Here is an 18,434-nt window from a genome sequence, read left to right as displayed (position 1 = left end):
TTAGATTACGATTACGGACATCAAATGATTGCTTTATCGAACCATCATGAACATCCACTATTAAAAATATTTCAATGATTTTCTAGCTCACTTGAGTGTTTGTGTTACATTTGGGGAGGTGGACCCAAATTCGGGAAACCCGGAATGGTAGCAGGTGTTCTCCACAAAGGAATGATATTATTAACAAAAGACGGAACAAAGTAATAAACGAACAAGGGGCACAAAACGGACAACATGTCCAAACAAAATTTAATTTGAGTAAGTCCAAACTGGAAACAAAGACCAACACCGGAATTGGATAATACAAGGAACAAAGTAACAAACGACCATGGGGGCACAGAACGAACGACATGTACAGGCAAAATTTAACTAGAGTAAGTCCAAACTGGAAACAGAGACCAATACCGGAATTGGATGATACAAGGAACAAAGTAACAAACGAACAAGGGGGCACTAAACAAATGACATGTCCAAACAAAATTTAATTTGAGTAAGTCCAAACTGGAAACAAAGACCAACACCGGAATTGGATAATACAAGGAACAAAATAACAAACGACCATGGGGGCACAGAACGAACGACATGTACAGACAAAATTTAACTAGAGTAAGTCCAAACTGGAAACAGAGACCAATACCGGAATTGGATGATACAAGGAACAAAGTAACAAACGAACAAGGGGGCACTAAACAAATGACATGTCCAGACAAAATTTAATTGGAGTAAGTCCAAACTGGAAACAAAGACCAACACCGGAATTTGATAATACAAGGAACAAAGTAACAAACGAACATGGGGGCACAAAACGAACGTCATGTACAAACAAAATTTAACTACAGTAAGTCCAAACTGGAAACAGAGACCAATACCGGAATTGGATAATACAAGGAACAAAGTAACAAACTAACAAATGGGTACTAAACAACCAAGACACCATAAACAAATGGAAACAATGGAAATGCAATGACCCGACAACAAGCGCTGTCCAAAATGTCATTTTATAGGTTCAGGATAATTAGTGACAGGTATTTGGATATTGGACACACCAGTGCCCAGTTCCAAACCTGGTTGGCACCCTCTGGTGGAAGGAGAAACCCTAACACTTTGATCCCTTAGATTCACGTACAGTAATACCTCGTTTTTTGCGGGGGTTGCTTTGCAAAAAGGTCCCGCGACTGTCAAAACCAATAAAGTAGAAACATTTACTCATTAATTAAATACTTCATTATACATCGAATATCCAAATTTTAAAGAATAAATCTTGTGATCTTCAACAAAAATACATTTGAATTTTACATGCCTAAATCATGTACTTTCTGTGATATTTACATCTCAAAGGGTATGACACGTTTAATGTTTGCCAGTTTTGTTTTGCAGGCCATGTTAAAAATTAAAGATTATTTCTGAACTTTACTTGAGATCATATTTTGTCGCCATCATGTGGACGTTATCGGGGACACAAGAAGAACAAACAAAGGATTGATTTCACTCCTTAACAGTAGGTGATAATACCCCGCTCGATCTCTTCATTCCCTGTTCAGTCAATCGGTGCATTTGAGAGGGACCACATATCACTTTGGGGGGATTTTCTTGGTTTTACTCCTTTTTCTGATCATAATAATAGGTCACAAGAAAAAGAACCACTGCTTTACCATATGTAGAAGTCCAACTTTGTTGGTGGTAGAAAGCATCTTCCTCTGCTTTCCAGTGTTTGGTAGACATTATAAATTTGAGAGGAACTCCACTTTGAAATAGATTTTCACGTAGGTTGGTGAAACTGTTTTCCGTGTCCACAACGTAATTGACCCACAGGCAGACACAGGCAGAAAAGGAGCGGATTGTTTGTCTATTCAATCGGACTGCAGAACATAACACATGCCGAAAGTACCAAAGCAGCGATACAGCGAGGGATTACTGTATCCCTTTTTGTTTAATCTACGCCATGCAAAAATCTTCAAACTCGTTTTTCAAACTTTGACACATTCTTGATTCAAGGCGACACGTTCGGTTCAGCTCGCTACAATTTTCTCCTTTGTGTTCAGACATGAGAAACCCTCATCAACATTTTGTTTACCAACCAGTTCTGAAAGTTCTAAAATGTTCTCTGCTTGCCAAAATCCTGACGTTCACAGTTTATTGTGTCCTTTTCCATTATGTTTACCATGACATAGTCTGTCCACTCTGGTTTTATGGATGCCTCCATCGTTATTTGAGTTTTTTTATGCTCACTTGAATGATCCCAGCTGCACCTTTACTGGACATGTTTCTTCTATTATCATTCATCGCAATCAGGCCAGAGCAGCAGTTGGCAAACTATGGCCCACGGGCCACATGCAGAGCATGAATGTAAAAAGAATAGTTACTGTATGTACCAATACTACCAGTCTTATTTTGAAGGTAGTTTTACTTCTGACAGTGGCCAATACACACGCTCCCCTATTCAGACCATGAATGGATGAATGAATGAATGAATGAATGAATGAAAACTTTATTTCGAACATTAAAATAAAAACAGGACAAAAACATTGATTCAATAACAAAATAATGTTCACATACCATGTTCGAATAGGGGTAGTAAGAAGCAGATGCTTATTTTCCCTACCCCTTCATCTTCCTTATTAAATACATTTTACAGATTCTCTTCTCCTCTTGTGTCTAATATAACTAAGTCTCATGGATATACATATTACATAGGTCAGATATCAATAATTATAATAATAATAGTCACATATTTTATACACTAATCTTCGTATTACTCATCCCTCAACGTCATAATGCCACTCGTCACCAATGATAATAACAAGAATAGCACTAATATTAATAATAACAGTTATGATATAATAATAGCAACAATAACAACAAAGTTAACCATAGTTTTAAATGCAGTATTTTCAATCTCCCATATCACTCATATCCCATTTTGTTCATCTCTGTATTCCGCCAGTAAGGTTTTTTTGTATTTGAATTTGAACACGTGAATATTTGGACAATGTTTGATCTCGTCTTGTAAATTGTTCCAAAGTTTCACTCCACACACAGACACACACATACTTTTCCTGGTTGTTCTCACCTTTGGGATTTTGAATTTACTACACCCTTTCAAGATATAATTTCCTTCTTTCCGAATGAATAATTTTTGGATATTTTTTGGCGCCATGTTTTTGTTGACCTTAAATAGCAGTTGTGAAGTGAAACATTTTCCTGAATCATCCAATTTTGATAATTTGGACTGCAGGAATAAAATATTAGTATGATCCCGATATCCTACCATGTGTATGGTTCGTATTGCACGTTTTTGGAAGATAAAAAGGGGCTGTAGTGAGACCATTCGACTTACGGTAAACGGAACATACTGTTCAGTGTCATTTTATAACATTTTTGGTAAGTGGTGTGCTGCAGAATATTTCCAATGTAAAAAAAACGTGCCCTGGCTCGAAAAGGGTTGAAAACCACTGGTGAAGAGTGTAATGAAAGTGCAATAAGAAAGCTTGATGCGGTTGAGAAAATGGACAGATCGCTTTTTTCGCCCACTTTCTACCACGGAGGAGGAAGTCGCCTAACTCTTGAAGCTCATCTTAACCTCATTTATCTTTATAGAGCATATTATTTAATGAAATGTTTATTTTTTAGTACACAAACAATACAGGTTACTTATACAAGCCATAAAAATACTTTTATAAACCCTAAACATACAAAATATAGTGTAAAGTGTAAAGAATAGTCGAGCCGTTTCTTTTGAAAATTATAGTGGAATAAGAAAGCTTGATGCGGTTGAGAAAAATGGTTCGACTGCTTTTTTTCGTCCACGTTTTTACCACGGAGGAAGAACTGTTGAAGCGCATCTTCCATATGTAAGTTAAACCCAACTTTATTTATCTTATAGAGCATATTATTTTATGAAATGTTTATTTTTTTAGTACAAAACAATACAGGTTACTTATACAAGCCTTAAACATGCAAAATATAGCACTGAAGCAACTTACGAACAAATTCAACTTACGAACGATCGCCCGGAATCTACAGTATCTCGTTCATAAGTAGGGTAGCTGCATTCACATCGGATCGTTTAAAATCAAGAATGAGAAATTAGAGCAAAATTGAATTAGGGTAGGAATAAAAATTTGAAACAATTTAAAGGATAGTATAAATTAAAATGTATATATTTTTAAAACTAGCATTGATTTCTTTTCTAATTAATTGTTTAGGTATCGTATTGTATTGAGGACTCCAAGAGAGTTTATATCGGTATCCGCGATTTTATTATTACTGTGTAAGCTATCATATCGCATTTGAGACTCCGTGAGAGTTGAATGTCGGTATCAGTGCAGTAGTATCCAGCCTCCCGAGTACAAAATACAAATCGTCTTGGGTCGATAGAAGTGTTAGACTCTCCTATGGTGGTCAAAAAAAATTCTGGTTTTAAAAAGGTAAAAATATGGAGAAATTCTACATCAAAAATATTTAGTTCCCAACGAGAACAACCTGTTATACGTATGAATCCATGGTTCCTAATATGGATGTACTATAAAACATTGTTTATTTAATCTTACACTAGTACAAATACGAAATACTACGACCTCTGATACATGAAATTCCAAAAACCATGTCAGAATTTGTTTAACAATACCTAAATGTAACATTATTTCTTTATTCTTGTAATCAATAGTCCCTGCTTCTAAAATGGCCTTAAAATGGGGCAGATGATGTTCTCAGGTACACGATGAGTAGCTCATTCATGGCTAATTTTTAAGCATGAGTCACAAAATGTTTCTAAAGTTCAAATTTGTAATCCTGTTCAAATGTCAGCTGGTAGAATCAATTGTCTCATCAGACTAGGGATATGTTTCTTGGTGCTGTGCTTTCATTCAAACTTTGGATTTCGGTCATTGTGTTCCAGTATCAGGCAGATCCACGGACGCCGATGAGTCCCCCAGATGGCAACAGACTGAAATCAGGCCTACACTCACAAGATCAACTGCTAAAGAGGTGCAATTCCATTTTTATTTTCATCTAACGTAAATTCCGGATGACAGAGCGCACCTGATTTGTAGCCGTATGCTCAAATTTAAGGACGAAACCTAATTTTGTCTTTGTACCACGTGTTTTAGGATCATGTGACCATTCAAAATGGCGATTACATATATTTACAACTGTACCGAAAGAAAATGAGAATGCGGAATGTGAATGAATGAATGAAAACTTTATTTCGAACATTATAAAGTAAAAACAATGACTCAACATCAAAAATAATGTTAAAATGTTCAAAAAGGGGTAGTAAGAAGCAGATGCTTATTTTTCCTACCCCTTCATCTTCCTTATTAATTACATTTTACAGATAGCTCCTCTTTTGTGTCTAAATAAAAGAAAATCTCACGGATATACATATTAAATAGGTCGGATATCAATAATTATAATAATAACAATAGTCACATATTTCATACACTATTCAAGTCAAGTCAAGTCACAATTATTTATATAGCCCTTAATCACAAAAATGTCTCTAAGGACTGCACAGGATTACAATTACAAAATTGCACAATTACCTTATCCTAAACCCGCATGCGGGCAAGGAACAACTCAAAAACCTCAGCGTGAGGGAAAAAAGAGAATCCTTGAGAAAGGACCTCACACGTGGTAATCCCCCTTCCAGGATTGACCAGGGTGAATTACAATTATCATTACTGTACACAGAATAGTAAACATTAGGTAAGATCATCATAGTACCCATCTACTAACGTCATAATGCTACTAGTCACAAATATCATTTTGACATCAATGATAATAACAACAATAGCAATAATAACAGTTATTTTATAATATTAGTATCAATAACAACAAGGTTAACCATAGTTCTAGACGCACTATTCCCAATCTCTCGTATCACTCATACCACATTTTCTTCATATCTGTATTCTGCCAGTAATGTTTTTTGTATTTGAGTTTGAACACATGAATAGTTGGACATTGTTAGATCTCATCTTGTAAATTATTCTCCACACACAGACACACACATACTTTTACCTCTTTCTGAATGAATAGTTTTTGGATGTTTTCTGGATGTTTTTGTTGACCTTAAATAGCAGTTGTGCAGTGAAAAATTTTACTAAATCATCTCATTTTAATAATTTGGACTGCGGGAACAAAATATGAGTATGATCTGAATATCCTACCCTGTGTATGGTCCTTATTGCACGTTTTTGGAGGATAAAAAGGGGCTGTGGTGAACTTTTGTAATTATTGCCCCAGACTTCTGCACAATATGTTAAGTATGGCAGAACTAGAGAACAATATAATCAATCAATGCATTGTAGTTTAAAATGAATTTGGCTTTATTAATTATTGAAATGCTTTTATATACTTTAGTTTTTATGTGTCTGATGTGTGTTTTCCAGCTTAATTTACTGTCTATTATGACCCCTAAAAACTCAATTTCTGATACAGCGTCTATTGCAGCACCATCCATTTTTACTTCTAAATCTTGATTTGCCTTGCGATTACCAAAGAATATTACTTTGGTTTTATTTAAATTTAAAGATAATCTATTTATATCCATCCATACTTCTAGGTTAATTAATTCACGATTAATGCGGGTTACCAAATCAATACTGTTTTCATTTGAATAGAAAATGTTAGTGTCTAACTAACTAATTTTAATAGTTTTGAAACATTAAAAATATCGTTAATATATGAATTAAATAACTTTGGACCCAGGATAGAACGCTGTGGTACTCCCCAACAGATGTCCAAGTATTCAGATGACAACCCTCCCATTTTCACATATTGCTTCCTCCCCGTCAAATAACTTTAAATCCATTGCAAAGCCACGTCCTGCAAAATGTGAGCCAGGGCAACAATACTGTGGAAGGATAGTGCCAGATTGTAATACAGACGTGTCTTTTTGCGTTGTTGTCATTGGTGGTTGCCACCAGACCAAATTGCATTTGCTTGTTATCGTTCCTCGAAGATTAAAGGAAACCTGACATGATGCAGACGATATGGAAAGAGAAGTTCTGCATTTATTTGTTTTTTTAATCCAGTTATGTATGACTAATGTAAAAAACTAGTTTCTCATGAAGGGTCTCCTAAATGTTACTAATTTTGATAGTTTTGAAACATTAAAAATATCGTTAATATATAAATTAAATAACTTTGGACCCAGGATAGACCCCTGTGATACTCCACAACAGATGTCCAAGTATTCAGATGCCAACTCTCCCATTTTCACATATTGCTTCCTCCCCATCAAATAACTTTGAATCCATTGCAAAGCCACGTCCTGCAAAATGTGAGCCAGGGCAACCATAATGTGGAAGGATAGTGCCAGATTGTAACACAGACGTGTCTTTTTGCGTTGTTATCCTTGGTGGCTGCCACCCGACCAAATTGCATTTGCTTGTTATCGTTCCTCGAAGATTAAAGGAAACCTGACATGATGCAGACGATATGGAAAGAGAAGTTCAGCATTTATTTGTTTTTTTAATCCAGTTATGTATGACTAATGTAAAAAAAACTAATTTCTCATGAAGGGTCTAAATGTTCACGGATGTCACATCGGTGTTTTGTATTTTGAGCGCATGGGTTTTGGAAAAGAGCCATTTTCTTCGCACAGTGTTTAAAATAAAGCAAAAAAATAGCGGCTTGTTGTCCAGAATTTACTATATTTATCCAAGCGACACTCCACTGCATCTATGTGCTTTTTGCTTCAATAATTTTACTTCCAGACGCCTCAAACATCGCATGGCAGCAAAAACCACGAAGACGTTAAAGGAGATTTCGTGGTACTGGATGTAGAAGGTCATCCTGAGACAGGTTTGTCCAACATGTGTGATTCCGATGAGCAATCCAGTGAGCAAACCAAAACCAAATGTCCAGTTCGAGCTCCCGAGCTGATGAGCCCATTCTCCACAGGAGCGATGGACGAATGCTGGGAGCTGCTCCAGGAGCCAGACGTCGCCCCCCGGGGGCCACAAAATCTCTCGTCTGATCTCAATGATGTCAACTCCTGGTTGGCCCACCTTCATCCAGAGTTAGACCGCCTCCAGCAGTATAACACAAGCGACAGGATTGTTGACATGGCAACCACAGCTCATGAAATGAAGGTAACAGTGAGGTCTGAATTTACCTAGTGCATACCTCTCAAGCTCCAGGGCTCCATGCCCTTACAAGCGGTCGTATTTTCCCTTATAAAATACAAAATCATCTATAACTTCTTTATACGACATAAAAATTTGTAATATAATGCATCAAAGCAAGTGAGCCGTTTGAGTGCCGGCTCTCTTTAATGAGTTGAGCCGAAAAAGACGGTTCTCTAAAAAGAGACGGACTTCCTTTCACTACACGACTACCACATGAAATCCGATGTTTTTTAAGACCACATGTATTTCAAATTTACTCAATCAACCTCGCCTGTTGTTTTCAGATCAGAATGACTTACGTCGTTTTAATTCAGGTTCGGCCATTGCGACTTGATGATTGAATCCAAAGAATATTCAAAACTATGTTGTAATGCAGGCCTACTGCTCTGCTTTCGCTTTGTTCACGTGTGATCGGCATGATCCATGATGGGAAATCCTCAGGCGGCAGATGCATGCACACAGTAGCATCAAATTGCTCGCTTCGTTTGCAACGAAAACAACGATACCGAGATAGAGGCTACCGCGGCGAACTCGTTTGACTTGATTGATTTGCCGTTTCGTCATAGTCTGTGTATACCGGATGGTACCCATAATTGACAAATTTGAATTTTTCCGTACAGATTTTCTTGTACGTCGTACACGTCTTAAAATGCATAATAAACGCAAAAACGTACAGGTTGACTGGTATGCATTTGCACCTTTTTAGGAGATGCGGAGGATGTTTACGCACTACAACCCAATCTTGCTGTCCATCAACTTGCGCACTGCTCTGCAAGTCATGCAGCAGCAGGAGAGGCTGATGGATTTAAACCAAGCCCGGAATCCAGCTTTGGCGCGTCTTCACCAGTGGGAAGGCGATTTGAGAAAGACTCTGATGCGCTGCCAGGTTAGAAGAAGTGTAAAACTGTGGTTTTTTAACTGGTTTTACTTTAGGACCCATCCCGTCCTACAGTCCCTAGCAAGATCCCCAAGAACTTTTTGTCCAAAAAACTGACCATGGTTATAACATCTACCTTTTTCTAACCAGAAAATTTAATCATTCGATAGGGCTAGGGCCAACTGCGGGAGGAATTTGGTGTCGGCACTGTTGGGAATTAAATGATCAAAATGTAGCGTTTACCAAATTGTTCAAATTAGTTATCCGACTCCATTAACCAAACATAACCTACATTCACCCAACAATTTATGCACGCTCGTTTCTTGATGCAAAAGGTGAAAAAAGAACCGACATTTCCACACGGGGGCAGATTTAATATCATTAACAACTTAACTAAGTGTACTCCATCGAAAACGGCCCAATTAGCCTTTTTCTCAAGTTCTTTAGCTCTCTCCTATTGGCCATCTTCTCCCCGCATAATGGCGTGCCGACTCCTCCCATGGGCGTGCCAAGGTGGCCCCCCCTGGGCTTCACCATCTCGTCGAAGAGCTTCGCGATGTCTGGAATACTCAAAACAACACCGAGCGTTTCTACGTCATCAGGGCCTTTCTGCGTCTGGATATGCTGATTATCTTATCAGCCTTACGTCCCTTCCCACCGTTCCTGTAAACCACATTTTCCACCAGGGTGCCCTGACATCGCACCACAGCCCAGCCAATGAATATCTTTTGCATTAAATGTAATTTGTATTCGATCGTATAAAATCCTTTATAGTCAAATGTATAAAATCCTTCGACACCTTCGGCAATAGCACCGTGTTCCTAATCGTTTATCAATTCTGCTCCGAGTTGGTTAGGTCACGTGCTTTTGGATGATGTGACCATTCAAGATGGCAATCACAAAGAAGAGCACATATTTACTACTGCGCCAAAAGAGAAAACAAATGCAAAATGCGTCGCATAAAATCTGAGCCCTAAATTTCTAGAAAACAGTGCCAGGGCAAGCATACTGTGGAGGATAGTGCCAGATTGTAACACAGAAGTGTTTTTTTTGTGTTGAAGTCATTGGTGGACCAAAATACATTTGCTTGTTATCGTTCCTTCATGATTAAAGGAAACTTCAGCGGCCTGACATTGACGCCAATGATACAGTAATAGTAGGGTAGTTTTTCATGGTTAACTTCTACTTCTCTTCAATTCAGATGTATACATTGAGGACTCCTTGTGAGGGTAAATAGGTGTGAGTATGTTGTAAATATGGAAATCAAGTAGTATTACCTCACGTTTTGTTACTGTAATGTATTATATGACTATTGAAAAAACATGGACTCATTTCTCTTGAAGGGCGTCATAAAGTTTTGCGGACATCACGCGTTGTGAAAAATAGCAGGTATTTAAAGCCGCAGTGTTTAAAACAGTATTTGAGTATTTCTATTTTTTACCATTATCTTTTTACCATTTGCGTTAAGCGGGCCAGGTTAAACCGCCTTAGGCCACAGAGCCGTAGTTTGCCCACCCCTAGAATGAGAAGAAAATGGTCAAAATGAATGGCGAACAGAGCAATTTTTTTTCTTTTTTTGTGTGTTTTTGGTGCAGCTCCTATGCCACTTTTAGCATGATGAAATGTATCAGTGATTCAAGTGGAACAAGGACCTTATGCAATCCTACAAAAAAACAAAAGCGCACCAACAAATACGAAGAAAAACAAAACCCCATTAGCCATCCGTTTTGCAGGAGTTCCACGAGAGCCTCCATTCTTTGCTGCTGTGGCTTGCAGACGCCGAGAACAGACGCTACACGGTGGACATCAGAGATCCGGACACGCCCATCTTACTTCTCAAACAGCAACATAGCTCCCTTACCGTAAGAACATTTGTCACCCAACGGGAGATCCCAATACGGTCATTCTTGGATTGAGCTGTGTCAATAGTGTGGTATGTATGGAGAACATGATAAAAATGAATGAATGAATGGAAATTTACACATATATACAGAGAAAAAAATGAGTATTCGAACACCCTGCTACTTTGCTATTCCTCCCACTTAGAAATCATGGAGGGGTCTGAAATTTTCATCGTAGGTGCATGTCCACTGCTAGAGAGATAAACTAAAAAGAAAAATACACAGTATACTGTATTTTGCACACTATAAGGCACACCACATTATTAGGCACACCCTGTCATATATTTTTCATACATAAGGTGCACCGGCGCAAGAAATTGAGACTACAATTTGAGAAACCGTGTATATTTGTGTAAAACTGTTGGGCTATTTATAGACTTTTTAAATTTTATTTGTTTTATTGACAGACAAAATCGTTCAACATAACAGGCAATCGTACACAGTTTCGTTTTCCTCATTGCAAAGAAAAATTGGATCATAAAAACTTGTGATATTCAATATTTTAATTATCCAATATACTCAATATTCATAAAGAAGCAACCTCCCCAAACGCTGATTTTGCATAGTGCATTCTGTTCTCCATTCTGAGGTTTAAGAGTCGCTCCACTTCTTTTCCTGTGCGTCAAGAACGTGTTTTAATAAGTATACGTACGTAAAAGAACTCCGATAGTATTTTCTTGACAATCGTTGGCTATCAAGTGGAGAGAGAATGCACTATGCAAATCAGTGTTTCTGGCACAGCTCTCAAACCTCTTACTAAGCTTCGATTCCCGTTTCATAGATTTGAGATTTAGGTCGAAGATGGTTACCGACTGGACAATCGTTGCTGAAATACAGTAGGAGAGGGGTCTCCAACGTGGTTCCCGCGGGCACCAGGGTGACCCTTAAGGATGGCTAGCGGACCTGTTTTGAAAATAGCTCACCTGTGCTGGGTCATTGTGATTTTTTTAGTAAAATTATTTTTTATTGGTTGAATGAGTCTATTTAAACCTAGTTTAATAATGAACCTGGTACTAAGATGATAAAAAAATATTGTTATTTTAGAAATACAAATAAATAAATTATAGTTCATTCGCTTCATGCACACCAAAAATCTAGTATTGATATTTATTTTAAGTAATTAGATAAGAGAATAGAATGGGAATCTATTGTTCTAGTTACTGATCTTTTTTTGATTTTTTTTTTACAGGAAATAAAACAAACTAAATTCCAATTTATAGGTTTAATAAATCGGGGGCCACATGATGAAAAAAAATCTCATGGACTTGTGGGTTTAAGAGAGAGAGAGAGAGAGAGAGAGAGAGAGAGAGAGAGAGAGAGAGAGAGAGAGAGACACAGAGAGAGAGAGAGAGAGAGAGAGAGAGAGAGAGAGAGAGAGAGAAGGAGGGAGAAAAATGGAAAAGAAGAAAGAGAGAATATGAAAAGAGAGAGGGATAAAGGTTTACAGAGTAAGAGAGAGAGAGAGGGTAAGAAAGACAGAATATGGAAAATATGGAGAAAGGACAATAGGGAGAGAGAGTACAAAAATAAGAAGAAAGGAAGGGAACAAGAAATAAATAGATAGAGAAAGAAAGTGAGAATGAGAGAGTGAAAGACGGAGAGAATGAGAGAACAGAAAAACACAGACAGAGAAAAAAAGAGTGAGCATGAGAAAGAGAGAGAAAGAAAGGGAATGTGAAAGAGAGAAAGTGAGAAAAAATAAGGAAAGAGCAAATGAGGGAAAAAGAAACAGAAAAAAATAGAAAAGGAGAGAAAAAGAAGAGGGAGCAATAGGAGAGAAACATATAGCAGGAAAGAGAGAGACAGTGAAAGGGAGAGGGAGAAAAAAAATGAAGAAGAAAAGAGAGAGATAGATAGAAACACTACTACAGTTGCTTTGCGAGCGGTGACTGGTCTTGGTCCCATCAAGTAGACATATTTAAAACTGCCGCTGATATTCCTCTTGAGCTTCTCTCAGTGTTATTTGCTGTTCAGGCCCTGCTGGGAGAGTTAGTGGAGAGACAGAGCCAGCAGGCCTTGTTGCAGACGTTGCGGTCCCAACTCCAGCCAGAAGTCGAGGACCAAGCGGACAACGAGGCACGCGAAAAACTTCATGTGGCGGCCGGCAAGCTCAAGTCGCTCCTGAAGGATGTGAGGGGTGACCTCGGTATCCTGCAACGGCGTCTGGTAAAGTTCTTGACTCCCACATTTTGGGATATCTTTATCATGCATAAGGCGCACCTGACTATTGGGGGCATGGCATTAAATCTACTATAAGAGCTAGGGCTGCGGAGAAAAAGCTGTATTTCAGGAATTGAATACAGATCAGGGCGTGGTTTGCGCCAAATCCCGTCCACTAGACCACGGGTCGGAAAACTAGGGTTCGTGAGCCTTATAAGTACTGTTGGGAATTACCAGTAATATCAAAATGTACTATTTACCAAATTGTTCAAATTAGTTATCTGACTCCATTAACCAAACACAACCTACAATCACCCAACAATTTATGCACGCTCTTATCTTGAGGGAAAATATGAACAGGAAAGCAGACATTTTCACTCGGGGCAGATTTGATTTCATTAACAATTTAACTAAGTGTACTCGAAAACGGCCGAATTAGTGTCGTTTGTGCCTGTGGGAAGCCTTTTTCTCAAGTATTTTAGCTTTCTCCTATTGGCCATCTTCTCCCCGAATAATGGCGTGCCGGCTCCACCCATGGGCGTGCCAAGTAAGCCCCCCTCTGGGCTTCACCATCTCGTCGAAGAGCGTCGCGATGTCTGGAAAATTCAAAACAAGTACGAGCGTTTCTACGTCATCAGGGCCTTTCTGCGTCTGGATGTGCTGATTATCATATCAGCCTTACGTCCCGTTCCCGCCGTTCCTGTAGACAACATTTTCCACCAGGGTGCCCTGAAATCGCACCACAGCCCAGCCATTGAATATCTCATCTCATCTCATCTCATCAGCTGCACCGCTTATCCTCAGTAGGGTCGCGGGGTGCTGGAGCCCATCCCAGCAATCATTGGGCAGTGGGCAGGGGACACCCTGAACTGGTTGCCAGCCAATCGCAGGGGACACAGGGACAGACAACACGCTCGCTATTTCACACCTAGGGACAATTTGGACCGGCCAATGCACCTGAAATGCATGTCTTTGAAATGTGGGAGGAAACCGGAGTGCCCGGAGGAAACCCACCAAGCACGGGGAGAACATACAAACTCCGCACAGTAAGTCCGGTAGCTGGATTTGAACCCACACATGAGGTTCCCAAGACCTTAGAACTGTGCCGCACACGCGCTAACCACTACCAGAAGCTCTAGCAAGGCACCTAGAGCAATTTGATTGGGTGAGTGGTAGGAATGGGCGGAGCTATACACAGGACTCCTCGCTCAGGGGCGTCTGCACTAAAGGTTGGCATCCTCCTTTGCTGAATTCTGGGACATTTTTACAAAAGAACTGCTTTGCACCTGTTTTGAGCCTTATTATTATTATTATTATTAACATTACACGATTTTTAGCCATGGTACTAAATTGTTGATGTTATTATTGGGCCGGGCTGCGAAAATACTGTCAGATATTAAGGAGGCGCACACGTTTTAAACTCGATGTTGATAAGGGGCTAGGGAAAGTAATTTGGTCATTCTGAATTGAATTGAGACAACAGCCATTGTGAGAAGTAATTCGACCGTCCCGAAAAATATAAATAAACGCACATAATCACCACATTAGTCACTTACAATGCTCTGTTTGAGCTGAGAAAAAGTATGACAACATTAATCTGACTAAAAACAGTATGATAATGACTGCCTTTTCATGTTTCATCTATATCCCTTGGGGTCTAGTGGATGGGTACAAGCGCAGTGGTTAGCGCGTGTGCGGCACAGTTTTAAGGTCTTGGGAACCTCCTGTGTGGGTTCAAATCCAGCTACCAGACTTACTGTGCGGAGTTTGTATGTTCTCCCCGTGCTTGAGTGGGTTTCCTCCGACAGTCCAAAGACATGCATTTCAGGTGCATTGGCCGGTCCAAATTGTCCCTAGGTGTGAATGTGCGAGCGAGTTGTCTGTCCCTGTGTGCCCTGCGATTGGCTGGCAACCAGTTCAGGGTGTCCCCTGCCCACTGCCCGATGATTGCTGGGATGGGCTCCAGCACCCCCGCGACCCTACTGAGGATAAGCGGTGCAGCTAATAAGATGAGATGAGAGTATGGCTGTAGTGAAATTCCTGTTGAATTTCTGCAGGGTTTTTTTGAAATATTTCCATATTAGTATTTTTGTAGTATTTCCATAGTAATGTTTTTGTAGTGTTTCTGTCACATTTCTGTTGTAGTATTTTAGCATTATAGTATTACTGTAGTGGTATTTTTGTAGTATTTCCGTCATAATATATCTGTAGTAGTATTTATGGATTATGGTATTACTGTAGTGGTATTTTTTGTAATATTTCTGTAGTTTTTGTTGATGTTGTATTTACGTCACAGTATTTTTGTAGTATTAATTGGGTAGTTCTGTAATATTTCTGTGGTAGTATTTTTTTGTATTATAGTATTACTGTACTAGTGTTTTTGTACTATTTCCATAGTAATTTTTTTTTCTTTTTTGGTGTGATAAATATTATTGATGTTGTAATAGTCGTCTGTAGTCTATCCAGCCCTTTGAGACTCTTTGTGATTAAGGGCTATAAAAATAAACATGACTTGATTGAGTGAGTGAGTAATTGCCCCTAGGAATGAATGAGTGAGTTAGTAATCGTCCCTAGGTGTGAATGAGCGAGTGACCGGTTGTCTGCCTCTCCCACTGCCCGAAGATAGCTGGGATGGGCTCCAGCACCCCCGCGACCCTACTGAGGATAAGCGGAGCAGATAATGGATGGATGGATGAAGGTTTAACTTGTGTACAGCACTTTGTCTTCAGCTGTTGCTGTTTTAAAAGGGCTTTAAAAATGAAGTTGGGTTGAAAAGAAAAAAAATGAATTCAAAATAAACATTTTGAATCTCTTCCTATCCAGGAGTGCAATGTTCATAGAGGTCAAAGTATCGGTGCTGATTCTTCGCTGGACGTCACACAAACAAAGGAATCTCCTCAAAGGTACACAAATGTCCGGAAATAGTCGTGAAGTATAATTCATCATGTATGTCTGACTTTTTTTTTAAATGCCTTTGTGAAAGGAGAGACTCCTCCCCTGTTCGTTCTTTCTTTCGTTGGGTCCTGCGAGCCGCCATCCCCTTCCACCTTCTCCTCTTGCTGCTACTCATCCTCTTGTACTTGGTGCCACAGTCCAAGAGAGACCACTACGCCTGCACCGTGGCTAACAACTTTGCCCGATCGTTTCACCCCATGTTGCATTACACCAACGGACCCCCGCCAACGTGATTCAAGCGTAGGGGTAAAAGCTGGACAATCAACATTTTCGGGTTCCTTACTGAAAAAAAATCAGAAGTTACAGTTATTAGTGACCTTATGTGAAAAGTATTTCAGATTACTGAAACAAAAAAGTAGTGAGTTACTCAGATAGTGATTCTCTAGTACCAGCAAAAACCAAACCCCCTAAAACTGCTTTAGAATAGCCTTATCGTAAAAGAAATAGTGGTCCCTCTACTTCAAAATGTCTCTACATACAAAAAAGTCATGCATATGCACCGTGTTGCCAGTTAGAACTCGAATGGCAACGCGTACTGTCTGTTTGACTTTGTATCGTGAAACACCTTTGTAACTAGAGGCAATACTTTCCTGTTCAAGAAAGAGAAAAAGCTAAAAGAGAGAAAAAATGAGAGAGAAATAGATAGCAAGAAAGAGAGGGACAGTGAAAGCGGGAGAATACAGAAGGAATAAGAGTTCCTGTGGGTATGCGTGAATCCCAGCATGCTCTTCGTGTCCCCTTCCTGCTCTGTAAACAGTTTACTGTATGGTACCCCTACGAAAAGCTATCATTCACAATGGACATGCGGAAAAGTGGACAAGGAGAAAAGAAGAGGAAGAGACTTTTTCTCGCCATCGAAACAAAGCAGGAGATAGCAGGAAGGTATGAAAACACACCACTGTGCAGGAAGAGTTTAGAAATGACAAGGAGGAGGACAGAGCCATCATTCCATCAGCCCAAATCAAAGACATTTTGGCGAGATTCCAAGAAGTTTTGGAATTTTGGAAAGGAATCACCCGGGAAAAACGTTGACAGGTCTGGGTATCGCTCATTATGATGACGTCTGCCTTTGTTATTTATTTTATTCTTTGTTTTTTTTACATTACGTGCCATTTGGTTTGTGTTTATTGTGCGGTAATCTAATTTTAACATGTATTTGGCACGTCCCGGCTACCCGAATTGTTCCGATCTCCTACTGGCCAGCGAGCACCAGATCGCAGTCTTTTTTCTCTCGCCCTGACTTCGCCGATCCCTTAATAAAGCATTGTGTAAAACGTTACGCATTTGGGTCCACTGCTTGTACCGGAAATCAGGCCGGCTTTAGCCCCCCGGGCCGTACGTTTGACACAACAAAGAGACCCTTTGCGGGATGATTCAACACTAGGGTGGTCCTTATTTTTCGACTTTTAAAATTTCATGCTCTGACCCCTTGAATATGTTCCAATATATACAAAACGTAATTAGGCAAAGTTTCATCAAAATCAAAGGATATTTAGAGGTCGCTCAAGGCCTCTGAAATTTTGGTATGAAAAATAAGGATTTTTCGCACATTATATCAGACCTAGTGTACAAAGTTACTTGTAACTTTTCTTGTGTTACAATTATAAGCAATGGACTGAAATTGGATGTTCTAAAACGCCGTACACATAGGGTTAAGATTTCCGTTTTTTCTCGAAAATTGCCAAAATGTTACCATTTTGGGAAATGTCAAAGTCGTTGAGCTACCTCTAAATATTATCCAAATTGTTCAAAATTGCACACAGTGTGTTTTTATCGATATAAGAACATATGCGGGGGGTCAGAGCCCAATATTTCAAAAAAAAAAAATTTCGACCCCCATTAAGGACCACCCTATTCAACACGAACACATAAGCCAGCCGTCTTTTTTTTTCACTTCAAACGTTTGCTTGTTGAAGGGATAGCAGGCAATCGTAATTTACGTTCAAATACCACAAAAGCGCACAGCCTGAACCGCTTTAGTATTTTCACTCTGCTTGAAAAACAAAAAACTCAAAAACTCCCCAACCACCGCCCCTCCAAAACATGTGAGAATTGTAATATTTCATTGAATGCACTCAACAAGGTACAAAAATATTTTTTCTTTCGGTAGAATCAAAACTCCAATATTTTAGTACGGTTAGTAGTTACGAACTCGAGAGATTCTGAACCAGGGGTGTCGAATTTATTTTAACTCGGGCCTACACGATAGAACAAACATTCTCTCAGGGGCCGGACTAGTAGAGTAGAGACAAAGAGAGAAAGGGAAAGAGAGAAGGGGAAAGAGAGAGAGAGAGAGAAGGGCAGAGAGAGAGAGAGAAAGAGAGAAGGGCAGAGAGAGAAGGAGAAGGGCAGAGAGAAGGGCAGATAGAGAGAAAGTGAAAGAGAGAGAGAAGGGAAGACAGAGAA

General features: G+C 39.3%; 1 protein-coding gene across 3 annotated transcripts in view; it reads left to right on the top strand.

Moving 5' to 3' along the window:
• The window catches only part of LOC148346495 (nesprin-2), a 43,966-nt gene extending 26,659 nt beyond the window's left edge, over positions 1 to 17,307 (top strand). For all 3 annotated transcript variants that reach the window (XM_088325002.1, XM_088325003.1, XM_088325001.1), the window contains 8 exons: positions 4,898 to 4,986; positions 7,722 to 7,809; positions 7,909 to 8,099; positions 8,842 to 9,021; positions 10,746 to 10,874; positions 12,888 to 13,079; positions 15,897 to 15,976; positions 16,057 to 17,307. In XM_088325002.1, coding sequence (XP_088181128.1) covers positions 4,898 to 4,986; positions 7,722 to 7,809; positions 7,909 to 8,099; positions 8,842 to 9,021; positions 10,746 to 10,874; positions 12,888 to 13,079; positions 15,897 to 15,976; positions 16,057 to 16,261 — 1,154 coding nt within the window. In that variant the 3' untranslated portion in view covers positions 16,262 to 17,307. The remainder of the gene's footprint in view (positions 1 to 4,897; positions 4,987 to 7,721; positions 7,810 to 7,908; positions 8,100 to 8,841; positions 9,022 to 10,745; positions 10,875 to 12,887; positions 13,080 to 15,896; positions 15,977 to 16,056) is intronic.
• The last annotated feature ends 1,127 nt before the right edge of the window (positions 17,308 to 18,434 follow it).

This window comes from Urocampus carinirostris, chromosome 20 (genome assembly GCF_059441175.1).
Source record: "Urocampus carinirostris isolate Australia breed hairy pipefish chromosome 20, RoL_Ucar_1.0, whole genome shotgun sequence".
In the NCBI taxonomy this organism is placed as follows: domain Eukaryota; kingdom Metazoa; phylum Chordata; class Actinopteri; order Syngnathiformes; family Syngnathidae; genus Urocampus; species Urocampus carinirostris.
Note: the sequence above shows the minus strand (reverse complement) of the source record. Positions and strands in the feature narration are given on the sequence as shown.